Source organism: Bombina bombina, chromosome 2 (genome assembly GCF_027579735.1).
Source record: "Bombina bombina isolate aBomBom1 chromosome 2, aBomBom1.pri, whole genome shotgun sequence".
Classification (NCBI taxonomy): Eukaryota; Metazoa; Chordata; class Amphibia; order Anura; family Bombinatoridae; genus Bombina; species Bombina bombina.
The window spans coordinates 1123442157-1123467052 of NC_069500.1; the positions used below are offsets into that span (position 1 = coordinate 1123442157).

The 24896-nt window shown below is 37.9% G+C and overlaps 1 protein-coding gene across 9 annotated transcripts in view; it reads left to right on the forward strand.

Annotated features, from left to right (window-relative positions):
* Nucleotides 1-202: 202 nt before the first annotated feature.
* Nucleotides 203-24896, forward strand: part of RAPGEF2 (Rap guanine nucleotide exchange factor 2) — a 652959-nt gene continuing 628265 nt past the window's right edge. For all 9 annotated transcript variants that reach the window (XM_053703785.1, XM_053703786.1, XM_053703787.1 and 6 more), the window contains exon 1: nt 203-658. In XM_053703785.1, coding sequence (XP_053559760.1) covers nt 590-658 — 69 coding nt within the window. In that variant the 5' untranslated portion in view covers nt 203-589. The remainder of the gene's footprint in view (nt 659-24896) is intronic.

Genomic DNA, 24896 nt, shown 5'->3' on the forward strand with positions numbered 1-24896 from the left:
TTATGTTACAGGTGCTGAGGGCAGAGTGCCCGATGTTTTTTTTTAGTTTATGTTAGGTGCAGTATTCTAAGCATACTGCAGATGGCACCAGAAAGTTTGCGTGGAGCCCAGCAAGAAAGCACAGGAAGGGGAAGGAAAATCAAAGAAAGAGGAGGAGGGCTGCAAATCTTCCCTCCACACCCTCTTCCTGCCCTGTGATGCTACTGCTGTGTTCTACTCTCACCATGGCTGCGGCACTGAGCCCCCTGTGTATGTGGGAAGGGGCAGCTGCAGTATGTGCCTCTCGGGACTCCCCAGGTTACTAGTATGGTAGCTTTGGAGTGCCTGGCATACACTTTGTAGATTTTTCACAGTGGTGTCTGGTGTGCCCATCACTGGCTACTCTTGCATCTCGCACAACAAAAGCTTGTTAGAGACAAGGCTTTCTGGGAATTGTAGTTTTTACTATTCTTTTACTCTGGGATATTTTTCTGTGCTTCGACTCACAGGACACTATCCAGGCTGACTGTGGACATTGGAACAGGGCTGGGGGGACACTGGGTGTCTGGGATACTGGGATCAGCATCATCCAAGGTTGGGAGACTTAAATATGGCGTCCTATGTGGATAACAGTTTCAGACAGGCTGTGATGAAGCCCCCAGCTGACAGGAGCACCCAGGTATGTGCATTATATATGTAAGAGTCTGTACATTAAGCCCTTGGCTGTCAGAGAGGGCTGAGGCGTGAATACACTGCAGTCACACTGGGGTCTAATAATGTGCCTGTTTTATAAGGGTCTATGATTTCATTAGACGTATATAACTACTCAGCATTCATGATGTCCCTGTGGCACTCTGAATGTTTCATGACAGCTCAGGTACCCATGGGAAGCAGCCAAGCCAGAGTGTATGTGGATGTGTGTGTGGTTCTGAACAAAAGGAAATCCTAAACCACTTGTAGCTCTGGTACTTTGGACATATTCATGGTCATATAACTTTGTTATGGTAACAAAATAATGATTTTGAATAAAGGTGTGTATTGTATTTACAGTGTATCATTCCTAACTACAGTAAAAGTACAGTTTGTTTTATATTGGGTGTTGGAAGGCTATAGGTAAACCACTACACTAAATCCTTAATTTGAATGTTATAGGTGCATAATTACAGCGAGAGTGCATTTTCATCACAGGTGTTGTTAGGCTATGACTGCATAACTGTGCATGTTTGTATAACACAACAAATGGGTTGTCACAATGTCTAAAGGAAATAAAGTTTGACATCTGTGCATAAAATTCTGGTGCATTTTACAACAAAAGATTTATGCTTGAAGAATTACATTTTTTTTTCTTTCTACAATAAATACAATTATGCAATCCATTTGTCTAGAGCAATATTAATAAACAGGCCATGGCTTTTAGAAGCCAAAAAAGGAAATCTTTATATATAAAAAGAGAGAAATGTCAGTACTAGTAGTAAAATCTATGAACCCTAGTTTTGCTTGCTATGCTCCCTAGTTTTGTCCAGCTCTGGATAACATTAGCCATTAAAGTGGCCCTTAACAATAATTCAGGACTTGATGCATCCTGGGAAGCAGCGAGCCAATGTTCTTCTGGCTTTTTCTCGCTCATTATTTTAAATACAACTTTGTAACCTTCAACTAAAATGTATTCCTGACTCATCCATGCTCTTCTGCTTGATATAAATGTTGTCTGCTTCTAAACTAGTTTATTGTATTTGTATAGTATCCTATTTTTGCTGCTGTCAACCCAAAGCTACTTAAAGGGGCAGAATACTGTAAAAATAACATGATCCATTTTTACATGGTGGTGCATATTAAATCGCTTACAGATGGCTCCATTGCCTCTTTTCTCATTTGAAGAAATTAATTTTGCCTGTTGAAAAATCACTTAAGTGGAGCACTGGAGCGAGAGGTAATAAAATGTTAATTTTAAATGTTTGGCTATTGTTTTATACAGAGAAATAAAAGATAAGAAGGCATTTGTTTATACAGAGAATGAGGAGATAATTATTGCTCTCCCTGTAAACTCAGCCCATTTCAATGGGTTGTAGATTCAATGATCATAAACAGCTATTTAATATAGAAATATAAACCTAAATGAGCAATTTCATACTCTGCAGCAGGTATATCAAGTCATTGGAAACACAATAATGGAAATTAATTTTACAGTTTACCGTTAAGGGGTAACTAATTTTACGTCACACTGTACCTTTTAATTGCATATATGAGTATTATCCCACAGTACCATTCCACTCGTTCATTTTCACAGCATTGTCTATTTCTTATAAACTTGTCGTTAATGTATAGTTTTAACAAGTTGTCACGCATATGTTAAAATGACGTGTCCTGGTTTGGCTACCTGTAAAAGTAAAAAAAAAAAAGAAAAAAGTTTGGTTGTCTGATACTTTCCCAGCCTTTATGCATAGCTGCCTATATACTTTGTAAGCCGTTGTTTGTGTATATTAATTATAGAGAGGATATGTATATTGCATTGTATGTGCTATTGTTCTTTATGTATGTAGTAACTCCCCTTGTGTAACAAATGGAGTGTATGACCCTTCTGTCCCTTTAATTAGTTCCTTGTTAGCTTTCTCTATAAATGAGAAATACCTTTTGTGCAAACTTTGGATGCATTTGCATAAAATTAGTGCTTGACATATTTGTGACATAAGTATAGTGTCATTGTAGTTTAATGAATGTAAGAAATTGGTACCAGGTTTTGACAAGTAGCATTTATTGGACACAGTTTATTTTTTACTGCTATAACAACCATATTTGATATCACATCAGGCAGCTGGCTACAGGGAAAATAGTTTGTTATCCCAGTTTCAGATTTATCTCTCTATTATTTCCTTAACATGTTTTGTTTTGTTGTTGATAGGATGTGTTGTTTCCTATATGAGTTTGCAACCTCCCCACAGATTATGTTGTGTGTTATATAACCATTTGACCATGAAGATCTACAAAAAAGATTCTGTTCAATTTTTTTTTTCTAATTTATTTCAGGAATAATTACTAACAACATTCCCTTAAACTGCTAGTTCTGGGAGTATTGTAGCTTTGTCATGCATTTAAATGCAACAATCTCTTCTTAAAGTTTTAACCCAATGCTGTCTGCATTTTTTGATGTTGTGGGCATAATTTTTATTGACTTTTTTTGTAAACACTAAAAATATATCAGTACTGTACAGTAGTTCTGTTCCCAGGCAGAGCACATCATACCAAGTATGCACACATCAATGCAACAATGAAAGGGGCCAAAAGTCAGGATTACATTTTCATTATTCTTAGAGAGCATACCATTTTAAGCCACTTTCTTTTATACTTCCATTATCTAATTTGCTTTGTTCACTTTTGTATCCTTTGTTGGAAAGCATATCCAGGTAGGCTCAGGAGCAGAAATGCACCACTAGGAGCTAGCTAACTGTTGGTGGTTGCACATATATGCCTCTTGGCATTGGCTCATCAGATGGCCTCAGTAGCTCCCAGTAGTGCATTGTTACTCCTTCAACAAAGGATACCAAGAGAATTAAGCACATTTGATAACAGAAGTAAATTGAAAATTTGTTTAAAATGGTATGCTCTGACTCATTTGTCTGCTAAAACATCTTGTTGTGTATCTTGTTGTACGGGGGACACTGAAGTCATACTCCGCTGCCTAGCTTACAAAACTAGTGGTACAGCCTATTAGAGGCTTCCCAAACACTGTAAGGTAGAATAGCAGAGCACACTCATGCGGCTGCCTAATATATGTAACTTTAGATTCTACGTACAGTAAAAAGGGATATGAGAGGCATAGAAACTAAATTCACCTATTGTAAAGATCTGCGCAGTGCTAGAGATAAATATGTGCACAATCTTCTATACTATATTAACGTCTAATTGTACTGCAAAAAGGGAAACCAGCTGTAAAAGGAGCTAGTTGGAGGATGTGGAGAGGTAGATAAGCTGTCACGAGCGTCAGAAAATTATAGATAGTTGAGGTCCCTGATTGGGACAGATCACTATCTTTAACAATGTAAATTAAGCAGAACAAAGTGGGACTTTAATAAGATTATATGCAGGCTTCTTGCATTTGCTTTTATAGTTATGTGAATATTATTTTTGTTTCCCTTAATTTGTTAACTTTTTTGTATAAATATCAATGAGTTAATTTCCTAGATAAAACATATTTGTGTAAGTTTTATACATATATCAAATGGCAAGAGGGAACTATTTTGTCAAGTTCTATTTAGCCTTAATCTGATCATAAATACTGTGTGATTAGGCTATTTGCAAGCTTCTTAGTGTAAGACAGTACCTAGGAAGCCTCCCCCCCCTGCAGTCTGGATTTGTGACCCTGTCAATGCAGGATCTCCCTATACAAGGAGTCAGGTGACTGTGCCTTAAATAGAACTGGCTTTAATGACGTCCTACTAATTATTGGCTTGATATAAAGAGACAGTATACACCGATCGTCATATAACTACATGTAACAGGCACCACTATAAAGAATAATATGCACAGATACTGATCTAAAAATCCAGTATAAAACCTATTAAAAACTTCCTTAGACGCTCCAGGTTTAGCACTGTTGATGAGGTTAGGCTTTAACACCCATTTTAAAATGGGCTAGGAAATCAGGATGAGCAGACACTCCTCATTCCCTGCATATGAAAAGACCCATTACACAAACAGGAGCAAGCTTGAATCTGTAGACATCAGTATACATATAAAACTTTGGGGCTTGGTTAGGAGTCTGAAAATCAGCATAGTGTTATTTGAAAATAAGCAAAACTATAGATGGTCACAAAAACACTCCCAGATGGGCTGTATAAATGTATAATCTGAAAAACATTTATGCAAAGAAAAGTCTAGTGTACAATATCCCTTTAATGGTGTTGCAGGGGCTGGTTAACAGGCTCTGAGACATTTCTAGTCAGCCTTTCATTATTCTTGTAAGAAATGTCATCATAAAGCGGAATTCAGAGAGATATATAATGTGTATGTATGTGCTATATAAATAGGTTTCAAATATTGAAAATGGAAACGCTTAATTTTTAAATGTAGTATGAGATTAGATCTATTTAAGAGACAGTATAATCCAAAATTAGTTTTGCGATTCAGATAGAGCATACAATTTTAAACAACTTTATAATTTACCGCTATCTAATTTGTTTTACTTTTGGTATCCTTTGTTGAGAAGCAAATCACTGCTGGAAGATAGTTGCTGATTGGTGGCTGCGCATATATGCCTCTTGTCTTTCGCACACCTAGTGTGCTCAGCTATCTCCAACTAGTGCTTTGCTGCTCCTTCAACAAAGGATAACAAGAGAAATACATTTATAATAGAAGTAGTATGAAAGTTGTTTAAAATGATATGCTCCTTCTGAAACATGAAAAAAAAGTCTTGTGTCCCTTTTTAAGTTGTAATACTGTAAACTATCATATTAGTTGGTGTGTATTGATACTACCCATGAATTATTTTTTTTATATACAATCTTATTATATGTGATCATTTGCTATATTTGTAGAAGAACTGGGAACGGATGATGTGCCTTTTCCATCAGACTTGTTTTATGTTAAGGAATTCTGTAGCTGTAGCATAAAAATGATCTATGGACTTCAATGTGCTCTACATGTTGATTTAAAAAAAAATAAAAAAAAAAAATGGATGCAAGTACAGGAGGGCCCCAATCATTCTGACTCAGCTGCTGAAAAAAAGCCTGGCGTTTATTGAGTAAAGATGTGACTTCTTCAATGGAGCAGCTTTGTAAAAGGGCAGCTTGTTCTACAGATTTTTTGTTTTGATTAAACAGGGCCTGAAGCTGGTTGTTGCAATTCCTCCAGGGACAGAAACACTGTTATTTGCCAGTGATTTAAAACATTATTTCTGTCTGTGGTGTGCAGCTAAAGTGGAACGTTTTAATAATTGAAACGGTGAACAGTTCTACCTTTTTATTGTACATGAAGATGACCGTTATGTTTTCTTTCCTGGAAACTTGATTTATTTACGAATGGTGCTGGCTTTGCAAGATACCATACTGACCTTTTTCACACGTTAAGATTAGTGATTTTTGTAATCACGTTTGTGGCATTACCAGACGGCTTTCGTGTAAAAGGTGTATCACAATGGCTTGTTGTACTGAATCATTGGCAATACATTAGATTAATGTTTGTCTTATCAACTTAGTTGTTGATAAGAAATGTCACTGGTTCTATTCTTCATTTAGTTGACAGACTGACATTTGCATATTTGTGTTCGTTGTACCATAATAGCCCTAGAAAATAAGCACTCTGCGTTGATAAAAATATTTTGAAAAGCTTACTTCTACTTGTTTATTACCCTCAAATGTTTAAAGCGACATAGCGGTCAGCATTAAAATTTGCATTTACATTTTGAATAGACTCATTTTCCCAATACTCATTCTAGCAGGTATTTACTGTTTCATCTGCATACACAAATATGCTGTGCTTGCCCTGTGCAACAGCATTCAAACATCATGTCTGTGTAGAGTTAGTGGTGCTTTGTATGACCCAGAATAAATAATCACTGACACTTCAAACCACCTCTTCCTCTCTAAGCAGGTGTGGTGTTAAAATGCTGGCGTATGAGGCATCACAGCATATGTACATATGCCATTTAAAACAGTCCAAATGTTTACTAGATGCATTTTTACAAAATACAAATACAGTCATACACATTTCAGTTATTACCATGATATCCATTTAAGTGGTGATGAACTCAGTAAAAAAAAAATCTAGTAACATTTTATAAGTGTGGAAACTTGTGAATAGCGTTTGTCTTTTTCTAAAGCCCTATCATTATTGTAAGGCATACAGATTGTAGAGCAGGGTGTAAAATCTGCAGCAGTCATGGATGTTAACCTGTACAAATTGTATTCAGGAGCCTGACAGAACTAGCTAGAGGTAATTATGTGTGAAATAAGCTGGTGCTCTAGTGGTATAGAGGTGCGCTGCTGTAGCTAACGCATATAGGGTTTAATGGGAATTATAAAAAAGTAATGAGTCTATGGGTACAAACCTGAAGTAAAAAGCACATCTATAAACAAGCTGCTGGCATTTTCTTTTGTCCCATGTTAGAACTAAGCACAGGCTTCCTCTCTCATTGCTTTCAGAACTTTCTACTTAGCCAAAACAGCAATTTGTATGATTTACACGTTAGTTTGTTTGTCATTAAAGGGACATAAAAGTGTAAAAAGATGCTCTAGTTTGTTCAAGCAACAGTGCAATTAAAAATGCTGTGTGCGCTTAACCCTTGGAAATGTGGTTAAACACGCAGTAAAAGTTAGCCCCAGAGCAGCAGTGCACTACTTGGAACTAGCTGAACACATCTGGCGATCCAATGACATAAACATGTGTATGGTTTAGCCACTAATCACTATCTAGCTATTCCAGAGCCTACCTAGGTATTCTTTTCAACATTGCAATATAATGCTCAAAAAAGATTTAGCAAGATTTCTGTCTACACTTTTTGATTATCAGGCCCTCAGTGAGTACTAATACCGTTCTCTCCTTTCTCTCCACCTCTAATAAAGCCCTATGTGCCCCCAGTAATACATTTGTATGGGCTCTTCAGTGTGCAGTAATGTGGCTGTATTAATTGTGTACATTTGTGGGGAAATAAAAAGCCTCCTTAACTCTTTCACTGCAAAGCCATTTTCATACCCCAGTGCTGACAATGTTGAGCTTTTTTTGGTACTTTTGTAAGTCAAATTTTAGTGGGTGGGCCACACAAATTTATATATATTTTATTTTTTCCAGCAGGCTCAGCAGATTTAGAAAATACCATTATTATATTTATATTTCATGACGTGAGATAGATTATTAGTATATAATATTGAAAATGGTCAGATGACCACTGATGTTACCTTGTTCACCTAACTTAACTGTTATCAAGGGGTCTATATTTGGGTGTTATAGATTAGAGAAGCCCCTTTGTGCAGTACAGCCCCTTTGTGTACTTTTTTTCTTGCAAGGTGTTTACGGTTACCACAGTCAACATCTGGCTGTGCAGACAAAATTGATATATATTTAAGAGAGGGACTTGTCATCTAGAAAATAAACATTGTTAGGGGTCTCTAGACATAACCGATTTATTTTCAGTATATAATGTCTCATTCCCAAGCAAATCCCCATGTTTTGTGCGTGTGTATTTTTTTAAAAAATGTATCTGTTTGTAAACTCTTTCCAAAACACCACCATTTGAAAAAGCAAGCGATACCTTTTAAATAAGGTCTTGAAGGTCTGTGGTTAGTAAGGGAGCGGAGATCGAAGGGTTTGGACAGCAACCCCCCCACATCCAACTCCTACCTTCCTGCCACATTGCTTCCCTGCCCCCTTTGTGATGTCACCATGCAGGTTCGTGGTGACATCACTGGCACTCCCAAGTAACTCTATGAGTGCTGCCCACTATGCCACCAACAATCGAGCCTGCAGTGTGGGGGAATTGCTGATCCAATGCTGTGATCAGCGATTCACCTTTATGACAAGAATGGGTCATTATGCTCTCAAAGGCAGCATCTTCCATGATGACCCATTTATGTCACCACAGACAAGCAGTTAAATATACGTTTTATTTCCTCTATAAAATAGGTGTTTAAAGTGTATATTTTATTTTCCTCTAAAAATGGATGTTGTCCTGTTGTAAAGAAACTGCTTTATCTTACTATACTTCTAGAGGCTTGTCCCTACCAATACTGCAGCTATGCTTTTGCCTAACATATTTTACCAAAAACAAACATATTATTTATTTTTTGCATGTGATATAATTTTGTTTGCTTATAATGTCCCTTTAAAGGCTAGACCAATCTTAGAAACAGATAACTATGTCTTTGCATATGTTTTGCCATTGTGGAACACATTATTGTGCAGTACATTTTTAAACAAATTAAATAATGCTACATAGAGTAATAGATTAACAAAAATAAGTGCATAGCAGTTAGCAACATGAACTTGGTGGTTCTGGGGAAGACAACAGCTGGATAGAAATAGGAAGTTGTTGAAGTGAGAGAGTGCAGAGGTAGCTGACAGTCATGGAAGGTTTTAGCAGACCTGGAGATTTTTCTTTTTAATAATTATCATCTCTCCCTTCTATCTCTTAACTTTCTTTCTCCCCTCCCTCCTCTCTTCAATCTCACTTTTTACCCTCTCTCATATCTCTTTACTTTGTTTTTTTCTCTCCACTCTCTCGTAAAGCTATCTTCTCCACTTTTGCTTTTCCTCTCGAATCTCTCTCTCTGCCCCCGTTTACCTCTCTCAGAAGTAACAGTCTAAGCACTAATGGTGTTCCTACAGCCCTAGAGGAATAACATATCCTTGCCCTTTCTAGCATATATAATATCCCTGCAGACAATATTTTTAGCACATTGCTCAAAATGTGTGTTTGTTAGTGCTACAATCAGAGTGTACATTTTGCAAATTTGCTAACTTTGCTACTTACAACACACGACCATACTTCGGCCCGTGAGTAAATGTGGATTCAACATCTCCACCATTAAATTTCCACTTGCCAATGGCTAGTAAAGAGTTGACATTTTGAGATATATATACACACACACACACACACACACACACACACACACACACACACACACACACATATTCTATACCTTCTAGTTTTCTTACTAGATCTTTCCTAATAAATGTATTAACCCTTGATCTAGTTTGTACATGACAAGCGAATGATGCTTTGTCATTGATATGTGAACTGACATTGTATCTACTAAATAATTGAAAACAAGAAAAGGAAGAATGAATGTAGCTTTTATGGTAATGAGTGGGTGTTCAGTGTAGCTTTTATGGTAATGAGTGGGTATTCAGTGTAGCTTTTATGGTAATGAGTGGGTGTTCAGTGTAGCTTTTATGGTAATGAGTGGGTGTTCAGTGTAGCTTTTATGGTAATGAGTGGGTGTTCAGTGTGTTCTATTGAACGACAGATCCTTCCTCATGTCATAATATTAAGCTTTTTGCTTTTTTCTTTCAAATGAGCTCTGTCTGACACAGCTTTTAAACGATTTTTTTTAATATGCTCTAACTGAAGGACAGCTTACTATTCATATTGTGTGTAACATAGCTTCTCCATAAGTACAGACTGACATTATTTGGAAACCTGTGCATTTTTAGAATTAGTTTGATATATAATTTAGAAAACACGGATTTAATTTCTCAGTAAACCCCCCCCCCCCATAAAATGTAAACATTAATATAGGATCCAGGTTCCAGAAATAGGACTTTACATGAAATATATAGTGAAATTTGCAAATTCCACAAGTATGTTTAATTGCATCATTGCCTTCTTACGGAAATTATTCTCAATGTAGTACAGCAATATGATGGTTTACTCCTTCCGGCATAGTCAATGTTTCCTGAGCTTTGCCTGAGGTAATATTGTAATTCTAGGTGTCATTGTGTGGGTTTTCATTATGCAGACTTTCCATACTGCTCTGTGGCAGGTTATGCCTCAAAACATGTCGTTTTCAGTAATTACTACTTGTTGATAATTTTAGGAAGCTTTGCAAGTAGGAAAGCTTTACTGAGGGTTTGTGTTGACGTGATAGGTAGCTCACAAGATGATAAGATAAGGAAGCCTGTCTTGTTTGTGAAACTATAGATCTTAGTTACTGAGGAGGTGCGTGTCATGTACAATATGTGTCAAATATAATTCAGGTACAAACTCATTTTGAATTTGTAAAGAAAACGAGACACTTGCCACTTGGCTAAGAGTAAAAAAAATGTCTTTATCTCCAAGCATTCTGCCTCATACTTGTGGCTGTATATCATCTGGTAACAACCCCCTCCCCTAATGAAACCAGTGCCCAAAAGTCATTGTTCATATATTTAGGAAATTCTTCATTTCTGCTGATGACGTCTTGTTTACTCAGACAATGTATAAATGTATATTGAGTTTATAAAAGATCTGAGTTAGAGGAAATATTTTAGCTTGCATGGCTCCTCAGTTCTGCGTCCCCTCTTTTTAGTGTATTGTCCTACGTTTGTATATATATACAACTCAACAGAACAAGATTTCCTGCCTGTGCAATACACAGTGTATATATATATATATATATATATTGTGATAGGGATTCAGTCATTCTAATCTCTACACAACAGGACATCCATTTAAATATTAGATATTTCTTTATTTGGTGGTGTTTTTATTCTGATCATACCCTCATACTTAATAACAGAAATTATTTTTCTGAAACAGTTAAAGCGACATGAAATCCAGTTTTTCTAAATTAATTTAATTCTATAATCCAATTTGCTTCTATGCACTGCTGGGAGCTAGCTGAACACACACCTGGTTAGCCAATGACAAGGCATATATATGTGCAGCCACAAATCAGCAGCTATCTCCCAGTAGTGCATTGCACTGGGTATGCTTTTCTAGGACGGATACCAAGAGAACAAGCTAACTTGATAAAAGTAGTCAATTGGACATGTTTTAAAAATTAAACATTCTAATCTCCAATTAACATTTAAAACTAGTTTGGTCTCTAATGTTCTTTAAAAAAAAAAGCAAAGAAAAAAACTCATATTCATTTTATTTGTTTGTTTTTATTTTATTGATAACCTATAGGGTAATTATAAGGCTATTAACACCTTTATTTTAAACCATCAGAGCCTCTGTTCCCTGTCTGCTCAAGTGTCAGTTGTGCCTGTCAATCAGACATCCATATGCATATGTGTGTGTACCTCTCTGCACTGGTACTAACTATACAGGGACACACACCACATATGGAAAGCATATAGCTCCTATAGTTGTATGTCTGTGATAGGCAAATGCAAAGCTTGTGTGCCTGGGGATAGTGTCTCAATCTGTATTAAAATTTAAATTCCTAACTAAATATCCTAATATGAAAACATTCCTAACCGTTCATTTAAATTCCGTTTCACAATTATTATTTATCATGTTGAAATTTCTGTTACAATGTTTGATATATGTCGCGTTATGATCATTTAGTTTGAGCTTTTTTATTAAATTGAACCTAGATACATGTGTAATTTTGTTTCTTAGTTAAATACAGATTTCCACCATCTCTTTATTGGTTCTGTCTTTACCTGCATAATCTGTGTACAGTGTGTAACCAGGTATACATGGCTGGAAGGTAAGTTTATGAATTTATTCAGATTACATGTTCTGCATCTAATGAAGGTTCATTAATGCCACCAGTATTACTATGTTTGCTAATATGGCTAGAGTATTAGTAGCCCTTGGCAAGAAAGAGCGTGCAGTGTAAAAATTGGACCTTTTTTATATTAACGAAAAGAAAGGGGGGGGGGGGAGGGGTTTGGCTCCTCAAGAACATGTTGAGCTCCTAAGGGTCAGAATGTGCCAAACAACAATTTAACCATTAAGTGACATTGTAAAATGTCTCAATACAAAATAATAAAGGTTTTAAAAGCATTGCAACTTACTTTATTTTAACAAAGTTTGCAGGGTTTTGCAGATTGATTGGTCCAGGGATACACCCCTTTAAAAATTATATATATTTACTTGATCTGCTTTGTTGTGGCTAGTAAAAGATAATACAAATTAGCACTTTCCTTATTTAATATGACTATGTACTACTACTATATGTACTATGCACTTCAGCATATCTGTGGTAATTGGAAAAGAACACAGAAGATTATGCCCTGGATCAAGTACCATCAGTAGAGGTGATCATCTTAGTTTTTGAGGTAGCACTGCAGATATGGATAAGAGAACAGTTTGGCAGGTTGTGGTGGTGCATGACCAGCCTCTTCACCCCTTAAATCATATGCATTGTAGACTTACCCTGCAGCAGGTGGGTTTGATCTTTCTCTCCCTGTCCAGTTTTAGTAAACTGGAAGCCTTGGTTGATTTACAGCCTTTGCATAAGTCATGGGGCCCTTCAGGGACAGCCTAAGGCTGGTCAGTCCAGTTTGTAGAAGGTATTCAAGAAATACAAACATACAAAATAATAAACAATTTAGGTTTAGATTACAAAAGTGAAGCACTATTTATTACTCCCGCATGCACACTAATTGTGCTCGACTTCCGCTTTTTTGCGTGTTGGGTGTATTACAAGTTGAAAGTAAAAAGTTTTTGCTCGCGTGCTAACCCGACGAGTGCAAGAAGCAAAAGTTATTCTCCTATAGACTTTTTAATGGAGCGCAAAAAGTGTAACCCCCAAAACCTAACACCATTACTTGTGTGCAAACCTGATTGTGTTTTCTCAAGTGTGCTAACCTGACATAAACTGTTAATATTTCACATAGAAGAATATGTTCTATTTATTCTTAAGTACATATTTCTATATATATTTGATGTTTTTTTGGTAAAATATCTCTCTCTTTCTTCTTCTCTCTCATATAGGAATATATATTTATAAATACTTAAAACATATTGCCTTATGTGAAGAACATTGGAATGTGAAATATTTACAGTACATACACAATTAAACACTTTATTAAAAATTTATATTGCCTAAATATGTTTTCAGCTACTTGATGGCAAAGGGCTCCAATGTGCGCGCGCGCACACACACATACACACACACACACACATACACACACACACACACACATACATACATACATACATACATATATATATGTGCAACATTATTAAAGGGACAGTCAACAGTAGAATTGTTATTGTTTTAAGATAGATAATCCCTTTATTACCCATTCCCCAGTTTTGCATAACCAACACAGTTATATTAATATACTTTTTACCTCTGTGATTACCTTGTATCTAAGAACCTTCTTCCAGCCCCCTTCTCACATGACTGTGGCTGTTTATTATCTATTGTCTTGCATTTAGCATTGTTTTGTGCTAAATCTTAAATAACTCCCTGTGCCTGAACACAGTGTTATCTTTATGGCCCATGTGTACTTTCAGTCTCTGTGTTGAAAAGGAATTTAAAAAGCATGTGATAAGAGGCAGCCTTCAAGGGCTTAGAAATTAGCATATGAGCCTACCTATGTTTAGTTTCAACTAAGAATACCAAGAGAAAAAAGCAAATTTGATGATAAAAGTAAATTGGAAAGTTGATTAAAATTACAAGTCCTTTCTGAATAATGAAAGTTTTTAATTTTGACTAGACTGTCCCTTTAAAGGGACACTGAACCCAATTTTTTTCTTTCATGATTCAGAGCATGAAATTTTAAGCAACTTTCTAATTTCCTATAATCCAATTTTTCTTCGTTCTCTTGCTATCTTTATTTTAAAAGCAGGAATGTAAATCTTAGCAGCCAGCCCATTTTAGGTTCAGCACCATGGATAGTTACTACCAAACACATAAAACCATTTTTGTAGCTCACCATCATCAATATTTGATGTGTGGATATGATTGACATGTCCGGAAGCCAATCCGAACATGCCCTGAATGTCCAATACCATCAAAGTTTTCCCATATTAATATGGGAAACCGATGCGGTGGCTCCGCCTTTGAATAAGTGTCATTCGCGAAACATGTTGGGGAGCTAGCCAAGGGATATATGGGATCCTCGGTTTTAAGCTATTATTGTTACAGTTCATATAAATACACTTCAAATTATATATGTCTGCCTGAGTCGGTCAGTAAAGTTACATTTTAATTTGGCTGCATAATATTGAGAATGAACAGCATAAAGGGGCAAAATCAGTGACACAAGATGCTGGACATTTTTTTTTTTTTATTATTTTAAGTATTAGATACAAATATATTGTAAACTGTTTTATTTTAACTTTGTACAATATTATTTCACAAAAAAAAAAATAAATTCCCCAGTATGTAATATTTAAGCAGTGATGCAATAAAAAAGCATCAGCGCCGCACCTAATTCATTTTGTCTCACTTGGTTTAATTTTTATTTGCTTACACATCTCATTGTTTCATTCTTTTGTTGCATACTTATAACAATTACACGTTATCTCAAACTGCAAATATTTTCATAGGTAAAATTCTTGACAGATGACTGTGCTGTGTTACCAGGTAAAGGTTAGCTTTTGTACAAGGGAAAAATTGCATAGATCTTTTTGCAGCCTCTTAACATTTCTTTCTTTTGGTAACTTTATTTAGAAAAGCTGGAATGTAAGCTTAGAAGCCCGCCCATTTTCTCCAACATTGGTGTGTCCGGTCCACGGCGTCATCCATTACTTGTGGGAATATTCTCTTCCCTAACAGGAAATGGCAAAGAGCACAGCAAAAGCTGTCCATATAGCCCCTCCTTGGCTCCGCCCCCCCAGTCATTCTCTTTGCCGCTCTGAAAAAGTAGCATCTCCACGGAGATGGTGAAGAGTATGTAGTGTTTAGTTGTAGTTTTTTATTCTTCTATCAAAAGTTTGTTATTTTGAAATGGTACTGGTATGTACTATTTACTCTGAAACAGAAAGAGATGAAGAGTTCTGTTTAAAAGAGGAGTATGATTTTAGCAGCAGTAACTAAAATCAATTGCTGTTCCCACGCAGGACTGTTGAGCCTAGAGAACTTCAGTTGGGGGGAACAGTTTGCAGACTTTTCTGCTCATGGTATGACTAGCCATTTTTCTAACAAGACTGTGTAATGCTGGAAGGCTGTCATTTTCCCTCATGGGGATCGGTAAGCCATTTTCTTAGACTCAGACAGAATAAAGGGCTTATTATGGGCTAATAACTGGTGGACACTTTTAAGGGCTAAATCGATTGTTTATTTAAGTTATTATTAAGGTTTTGAAGTGGATTTCAAACTTTTTAATATTTGGGGAACGTTTTTATCGCCAGGCACTAGTTAAGACACCTTCCCAGTCAGGAAGGGCCTTTCTCTGTAGTAGGCAGAGCCTCATTTTCGCGCCATTATTGCGCAGTTTCTTTTGAGTGCAGTGCATGCAGCTGCATGTGAGAGGGTCTGGTATCCACAGAAAACGTTTCTAGAAGGCTGGAATTGGTATCGTATACCCCCCTGGGATAAGTGAAGTCGCAGCAAAGGCTGTGGCTGGGACTGTAGTGGGGTTAAATTGCAAAACGGCTCCGGTTTCCGCATTTTAAGGGTTAACAGCTTCAAAATTGGGGTGCAATAAGCAATTGACGGCAGTAATGGATAACTCCATAGCTAATATTTTATCCAAAATGCCAACATTTCAGAGAAAGCGCGATTGCTCAGTTTTAAACACTGTAGAGCAGGAGGGCGCTGATGATAATTTATCTGTCATACCCTCACACCAGTCTGAAGTGGCAGTGAGGGAGGGTTTGTCAGATGGAGAAATTTCTGATACAGGAAGAATTTCTCAGCAGACAGAACCTGATGTTGTGACATTTAAATTTAAATTAGAGCATCTCCGCGCATTACTTAAGGAGGTGCTATCTACTCTGGATGATTGTGACAATCTGGTCATCCCAGAAAAATTGTGCAAGATGGACAAGTTCCTAGAGGTCCCGGTGCACCCTGATGCCTTTCCGATACCTAAAAGGGTGGCGGACATTGTGAATAAGGAGTGGGAGAAGCCAGGCATACCTTTTGTCCCTCCTCCTATATTTAAGAAATTGTTCCCCATGGTTGACCCCAGGAAGGACACATGGCAAACAGTCCCTAAGGTCGAGGGGGCGGTTTCTACACTAGCCAAACGCACGACCATTCCCATTGAGGACAATTGTGCTTTCAAAGATCCTTTGGATAAAAAATTGGAGGGCTTGCTTAAAAAGATTTTTGTACAGCAAGGATACCTCCTTCAACCTATTTCGTGCATTATTCCTGTCACTACAGCGGCGTGGTTCTGGTTCGAGGAACTGGAAAAGTCGCTCAGTAGGGAGACTCCATATGAGGAGGTCATGGACAGAATTCACGCACTTAAGTTAGCCAATTCCTTTATTTTAGACGCCGCTTTGCAGTTAGCGAAATTAGCGGCGAAAAAATTCAGGGTTTGCAATTGTGGCGCGTAGAGCTCTCTGGCTAAAGTCTTGGTCGGCGGATGTATCTTCCAAGACAAAATTGCTTAATATTCCTTTCAAAGGTAAGACCCTTTTTGGGCCAGAATTTGAAGGAAATTATTTCAGATATCACTGGGGGAAAGGGCCATGCCCTCCCACAAGATAGGCCTTTCAAGGCTAAGAATAAGTCCAATTTTCGTTCCTTTCGCAACTTCAGGAACGGACCGGCTTCTAACTCTGCAGCCTCTAGACAAGAGGGTAACGCTTCCCAGACTAAACCAGCTTGGAAACCAATGCAAGGCTGGAACAAGGGTAAACAAGCCAAGAAGCCTGCTGCTGCTACCAAAACAGCATGAAGGGGTAGCCCCCGATCCGGGACCGGATCTAGTAGGGGGCAGACTCTCTCTCTTTGCTCAGGCTTGGGCAAGAGATGTTCAGGATCCCTGGGCACTAGAAATAGTCTCTCAGGGTTATCTTCTAGAATTCAAGGAACTACCCCCAAGGGGAAGGTTCCACATTTCTCACTTATCTTCAAACCAAATAAAGAGACAGGCATTCTTACATTGTGTAGAAGACCTGTTAAAGATGGGAGTGATACACCCAGTTCCAACTGTGGAACAAGGTCAGGGGTTTTACTCAAATCTGTTTGTAGTTCCCAAAAAAGAGGGAACCTTCAGACCAATTCTGGATTTAAAAATTCTAAACAAATTTTTCAGAGTTCCATCATTCAAAATGGAAACCATTCGAACAATTTTACCTGCAATCCAGGAGGGTCAATATATGACTACCGTGGATTTAAAGGATGCGTATCTACATATTCCTATCCACAAAGATCATCATCAGTTCCTAAGGTTCGCCTTTCTGGACAAACATTATCAGTTCGTGGCTCTTCCATTCGGACTAGCCATTGCTCCCAGAATTTTCACAAAAGTGCTCGGGTCCCTTCTAGCGGTTCTAAGACCAAGGGGCATTGCAGTGGCACCTTACCTGGACGACATTCTAATTCAAGCGTCGTCTCATTCCAAAGCAAAGGCTCATACAGACATCGTTCTAGCCTTTCTCAGATCTCACGGGTGGAAGGTGAACGTAGAAAAGAGTTCCCTGTATCCGTCGACAAGAGTTCCCTTTTTGGGAACAATAATAGATTCTTTAGAAATGAAGATCTTCTTGACAGAAGTCAGAAAGTCAAAGCTTCGAAACGCTTGTCAAAGTCTTCTCTCTATTCAACAGCCTTCCATAGCTCAGTGCATGGAAGTAGTAGGGTTGATGGTGGCAGCAATGGACATAGTTCCTTTTGCTCGAATTCATCTAAGACCATTACAACTGTGCATGCTCAAGCAGTGGAATGGGGATTATACAGACTTGTCCCCAAAGATTCAAGTAGACCAGATAACCAGAGACTCACTCCGTTGGTGGTTGTCCCAGGATCACCTGTCTCAGGGAATGAGTTTCCGCAGACCAAAGTGGGTCATTGTCACGACCGACGCCGGTCTATTAGGCTGGGGCGCGGTCTGGGACTCCCTGAAAGCTCAGGGTCTATGGTCTCGGGAAGAGTCTCTTCTTCCGATAAACATCCTGGAACTGAGAGCGATATTCAATGCTCTCCAGGCTTGGCCTCAACTAGCAAAGGCCGGATTCATAAGATTCCAGTCGGACAACATGACGACTGTAGCTTACATCAATCATCAGGGGGGAACAAAGAGTTCCTTGGCGATGAGAGAGGTATCCAAAATCATCAAATGGGCGGAGGATCACTCCTGCCACCTATCTGCAATCCACATCCCAGGAGTAGACAACTGGGAGGCGGATTACCTGAGATAACCTCTACATTCCATAGATATCAAGTTACTATCTTGGAAAGTTCTGTTTTTGGTTGCTATTTCTTCTGCAAGAAGAGTTTCTGAATTATCTGCTTTGCAGTGTAATCCACCCTATCTGGTGTTCCATGCAGATAAGGTCGTTTTGCGTACTAAGCCTGGTTTTCTTCTGAAAGTTGTTTCCAACAGGAATATTAACCAGGAAATAGTTGTTCCTTCTCTGTGTCCGAATCCAGTTTCAAAGAAGGAACGTTTGTTACACAATTTAGATGTAGTTCGTGCTTTAAAGTTCTATTTAGAAGCAACTAAGGATTTTAGACAAACCTCATCTTTGTTTGTCGTTTACTCTGGTAAGAGGAGAGGACAAAAAACTACGGCTACCTCTCTGTCTTTCTGGCTGAAAAGCATTATCCGATTGGCTTATGAGACTGCCGGACGGCAGCCTCCTGAACGAATCACAGCTCACTCCACTAGAGCTGTGGCTTCCACATGGGCCTTCAAGAACGAGGCTTCTGTTGATCAGATATGTAAGGCAGCGACTTGGTCTTCTCTGCACACTTTTGCCAAATTTTACAAATTTGATACTTTTGCTTCTTCGGAGGCTGTTTTTGGGAGAAAGGTTTTGCAAGCCGTGGTGCCTTCCGTTTAGGTAACCTGATTTGCTCCCTCCCTTCATCCGTGTCCTAAAGCTTTGGTATTGGTTCCCACAAGTAATGGATGACGCCGTGGACCGGACACACCAATGTTGGAGAAAACAGAATTTATGCTTACCTGATAAATTACTTTCTCCAACGGTGTGTCCGGTCCACGGCCCGCCCTGGTTTTTTAATCAGGTTTGAAAAATGTTTTTCTCTATACACTACAGTCACCACGGCACCCTATAGTTTCTCCTTTTTTTCTCCTAACCGTCGGTCGAATGACTGGGGGGCGGAGCCAAGGAGGGGCTATATGGACAGCTTTTGCTGTGCTCTTTGCCATTTCCTGTTAGGGAAGAGAATATTCCCACAAGTAATGGATGACGCCGTGGACCGGACACACCGTTGTAGAAAGTAATTTATCAGGTAAGCATAAATTATGTTTTTGGTTCAGCACCTGGGTAGCGCTTGTTTATTGGTGTCTATAAGTAGCCATCCAATCAGCAAGTGCTATCCAGGTTCTGAACCAAACATGGTCTGGCTCCTAAGCTTACTTTCCAGCTTTTTTAAATAAAGATATCAAGAGAACGAAGAAAAATTGATAATAGGAGTAAATAAGAAAGTTGCTTAAAATTGAATGCTCTGTCTAAATCATGAAAGGTTATTTTTGACTAGACTATCCCTTTAACTACTCCTCATGAGTGTATCAAGACATCCATTCCTACCTTGCAGTGTTATTAGTGTTGTGCTCTTGAGTGTAATATTGGACAAGTGGAACAATGTTCAAAAGTATCAAATGACTCAATTTTAAATATGTCTCTAAGTCATTTTCAAATCTAAAGCAATTTGAAATTGTCCAATGGCTCACAATTAGTTTTAAAATGCAAGAAAAGCTCAAATTTTAAAATACTTAGTGGTTTGCAGCTGTGCTTTTAATTATGTGCTGTTTATTTGAAAATTTGAGGATTACCCCTGATTTTTAAATGTAGCATATTTGTCACTTAAAAAAAACTAAACTTAAGTTTTTGTACAAAGAGTGAAAAAATAAATAATATTTACACACACACATGGTGCCTGCACCATAGAGCATATAGGGTGCACAAATGTGTCCATGCATGCGCAACAGCGCATGTATGTGCCCTCTTTGTTAGTAATACTGGGGTATGCACTGTCAAATCTCTCATTATAAGCGTTAATCATTGTTAAATCTATAGGGGTTCTTAATTTAGTATATTTACTGTCCTTTTAACACCTAATCTAGATAGATGTCTCTTTTGGAAAGTCCGTAACTTTTGGGAGGAGCAGAAGTAGTTTGGAAACTGTCTACAACCTGAACACCATCAAAGTAATGGAAAGGTTTTACTTTTCCCTTTGTGCTTTGCAGGATGTAACAGTGGTTTGCAAAAGTATTTTAGAATTTAGGAGCCAGCTAGAATATTTAGGAGCCAGCACAGTGTTTAGGGGCTTACCAAGGACATTTTTGTATACAATTTTGAACTGTAGCTTCTCTGGCTTCCAGAAATTTGAATTCCCCTTAAAAATAAAAAAAAAATAAAAAAATTCAAATATAGTTTTTCTGGTCTTCTTTATTTTCTTTCATGATTCAGACATAACATACAACGTTCCAATGTGCTTATATTATTATTTTCTTCATTCTCTTGGTATCCTTTGGAGTACTGGTAGTTTGCAGAACACATTGGGTGAGCCAGTGACGAGGCATATAAGTGCTGCCACCAATCAGCTGCTAGCTCACAGTAGATCATTGCTGCTCCTGAGCCTACTTGTGTATGCTTTTCAACAAAGAATAGCAAGAGAACAAATTAGATAATCAAAGTAAATAGGAAAGGTGTTTATAATTGCATGCTCTGACTCATTAAAGTTTAATTTTGAGTTGATTGTCCCTTCTCATGTGAACATAGATATGCATTAAAGGAACAGTCTAGTCAAAATTAACCACCTCTTATCTCAGTGCATTTTGAGTGTTTCACAGCTAGACGGTGCTAGTTAATGTATGCCATATAGATAACATTAAGCTTACTCCAGTGGAGTTATTTAAGTCAGTACTGATTTGCTAAAATACAAGTCTGTAAAAAAAAAAATGAAATAAGGGGGTAGTCTGCAGTGGCTTAGATACAAGGTAATCACAGAGGTAAAAGGTATATTAATATAACTAGGGATGCACCGAAGTTTCGGCCCAAAAATGGCATTTTTGGTTATTTCGTTTTTCGTTTTTTTTCCTTTTATTTTCGGTAAAATGTTTGTGTAGCATATTTCAAATTTGATGCCAGCTTAGAGCTGCTGTTTGAGTTCATTACTTGACTTACTGTTTTGCATATAATAATAGTTTTCTAGGACTATACTTTATTTTGATAATTGGTAAAAAAAAAATAAAAAAAAAAATGGCTAAATCTGATTCTGTTACACAGAACTAAATAAAGAATAATACTAGCGATGCACCAAAATTGGGGCCCCTTAAAATGTGCAATTCCAATTTCGGCCCAAAGAGGACCAAAATGGCTAAAAATGTACAGCCCTCCCCTGTTCTATTGAGTTACATGTCTATCCTTAGCATAAGGTGAGCAGCACAGCACTGGCCTGGTACACAGAGCACACACATAAGTACCATGATATCCTGTTCTATTGAGTTACATGTCTATCCTTAGCATAAGGTGAGCAGCACAGCACTGGCCTGGTACACAGAGCACACACATAAGTACCATGACAGAGTTGAAGAAAAGGGGACAAAATAAATAAAGTATATTCTAAAGTTTTTTTTTGACTACTACATAATTTAAATATTTTATATTACAATCTCATATGATTCAGACGGAACATGCAATTTTAAGAGACTTCTTTCAATGTATTTCTGTTATTAAATTTACTTTGTTCTCTTGCTATCTTTTGAAAATCATACCTAGGCTCAAACAGCAGTGCACTACTGGGAGCTAGCTTGTGATTGGTGGCTACACACACACACACACACACACACACACACACACACACACACACACACATATATATATATATATATATATATATATATATATATATATATATATATATATATATATATATATATATATATATATATATATATTTCTCTTGTAAGGTGTATCCAGTCCACGGATCATCCATTACTTGTGGGATATTCTCATTCCCAACAGGAAGTTGCAAGAGGACACCCACAGCAGAGCTGTAATATAGCTCCTCCCCTAACTGTCATAGCCAGTCATTCTCTTGCAACTCTCAACAAGCAAGGTCGTTGTAGGAGAGAGTGGTTAAATATAGCTAGTTTATTTTCTTCAATCAAAAGTTTGTTATTTTTAAATAGTACCGGAGTTGTGCTATTTTATCTCAGGCAGTAAATAGAAGAAGAATCTGCCTGAGGTTTCTATGATCTTAGCAGGTTGTAACTAAGATCCATTGCTATTCTCACATATGTCTGAGGGGATTACACAGATGAGGTAACTTCAGTGAGAGAATGGCGTGCAGTTTATTCTGCTATCAGGTATGTGCAGTTATCATTTTTTCTAGAGATGGAAAACACTAGAAAATGCTGCTGATACCGGATTAATGTAAGTTAAGCCTGAATACAGTGATTTAATAACGACTGGTATCATGCTTACTCCCAGGGGTAATACCCTTATGATATTGCAATATAAAACGTTTGCTGGCATGTTTAATCGTTTTTATATATGCTTTGGTGATAAAACTTTATTGGGGCCTAGTTTTTTCCATATAGCTGGCTTAAATTTGACTAGAAACAGGCTTTCCACTGTTATAGTATAAAAGTTACAGTTGGTGCAGTTAAAATTACAAACTGTGACATCCATCTTCCCTCAGGAGTCCCCTGTATGCTATAGGACATCTCTAAAGGGCTCAAAGGCTTTCCAAAGTCGTTTATTGGGGAAGGTAGGACCACAGCTTGCTTTGGCAGTTGGTTGTGACTGTTAAAAAAAGTCTATTTCGTTATATTGATCCATTTTTTGAACTAAGGGGTTAATCATCCATTTGCAAGTGGATGCAATGCTCTGCTAGCCTATTACATACACTGTAAAAATTTCGTTTGATTTACTGCATTTTTTCACTGTTTTTCAAATTCTGACAAAATTTGTTTCTCTTAAAGACACAGTACCGTTTTTTATATTTGCTTGTTAACTTGATTTAAAGTGTTTTCCAAGCTTGCTAGTCTCATTGCTAGTCTGTATAAACATTTCTGACATAGAAGAAACTCCTAGTTCATTATGTTTAAAAGCCATGGTGGAACCCCCTCTTAGAATGTGTACCAAATGTACTGATTTCATTTTATGCAATAAAGATCATATTCTGTTTTTAAAAAATTATCACCAGAGGAATCTGACAAGGGGAAAGTTATGCCGACTAACTCTCCCCACGTGTCAGACCCTTTGACTCCCGCCCAAGGGACTCCCGCTCAAATGGGGCCAAGTACATCTAGGGCGCCCATAGCGTTTACTTTACAAGACATGGCGGCAGTCATGGATAATACACTGTCAGCGGTATTAGCCAGACTACCTGAACTTAGAGGTTAGCGAGATAGCTCTGGGGTGAGACAAAATGCAGAGCATACTGACGCTTTAAGAACCATGTCTGATACTGCCTCACAATATGCAGAAGCTGAGGAAGGAGAGCTTCAGTCAGTGGGTGATGTTAATGACTCAGGAAAGATACCTGATTCTAATATTTCTACATTTAAATTTAAGCTTGAACACCTCCGCGTGTTGCTTAGGGAGGTTTTAGTTGCTCTGAATGACTGTGATACCATTGCAGTGCCAGAGAAATTGTGTAGACTGGATAAATGCTTTGCGGTGCCGGTGTGTACTGATGTTTTTCCAATACCTAAAAGGTTTACAGAAATTATTAATAAGGAATGGGATAGACCAGGTGTGCCGTTCTCTTCCCCTCCTATTTTTAGAAAAATGTTTTCCAATAGACGCCACCACACGGGACTTATGGCAGGCAGTCCCTAAGGTGGAGGGAGCAGTTTCTACTCTAGCAAAGCGTACTACTATCCCTGTCGAGGACAGTTGTGCTTTTTTAGATCCAATGGATAAAAAATTAGAAGGTTACCTTGAGAAAATATTTATTCAACAAGGTTTTATCCTACAGCCCATTGCATGCATTGCCCCTGTCACAGCTGCTGCGCGTACTGGTTTGAGTCTCTGGAAGAGGCTTTACAGGTAGCGACTCCATTGGATGACATACTTGGCAAACTTAGAGCACTTAAGCTAGCCAATTATTTTATTTCTGATGCCATTGTTCATTTGAATAAACTAACGGCTAAGAATTCTGGTTTTGCTATACAGGCGTGCAGAGCGCTATGGCTTAAATCATGGTCAGCTGACGTGACTTTAAAATCTAAGCTACTTAACATTCCCTTCAAGGGGCAGACCCTATTTGGGCCTGGTTTGAAGGAGATTATTGCTGATATCACGGGAGGAAAAGGTTGTGCCCTTCCTCAGGACAGGTCCAAATCTAGGGCCAAACAGTCTAATTTTCGTGCCTTTCGAAACTTCAAGGCAGGTGCGGCATCAACTTCCTCTAATAATAAACAAGAGGGAACTTTTGCTCAAT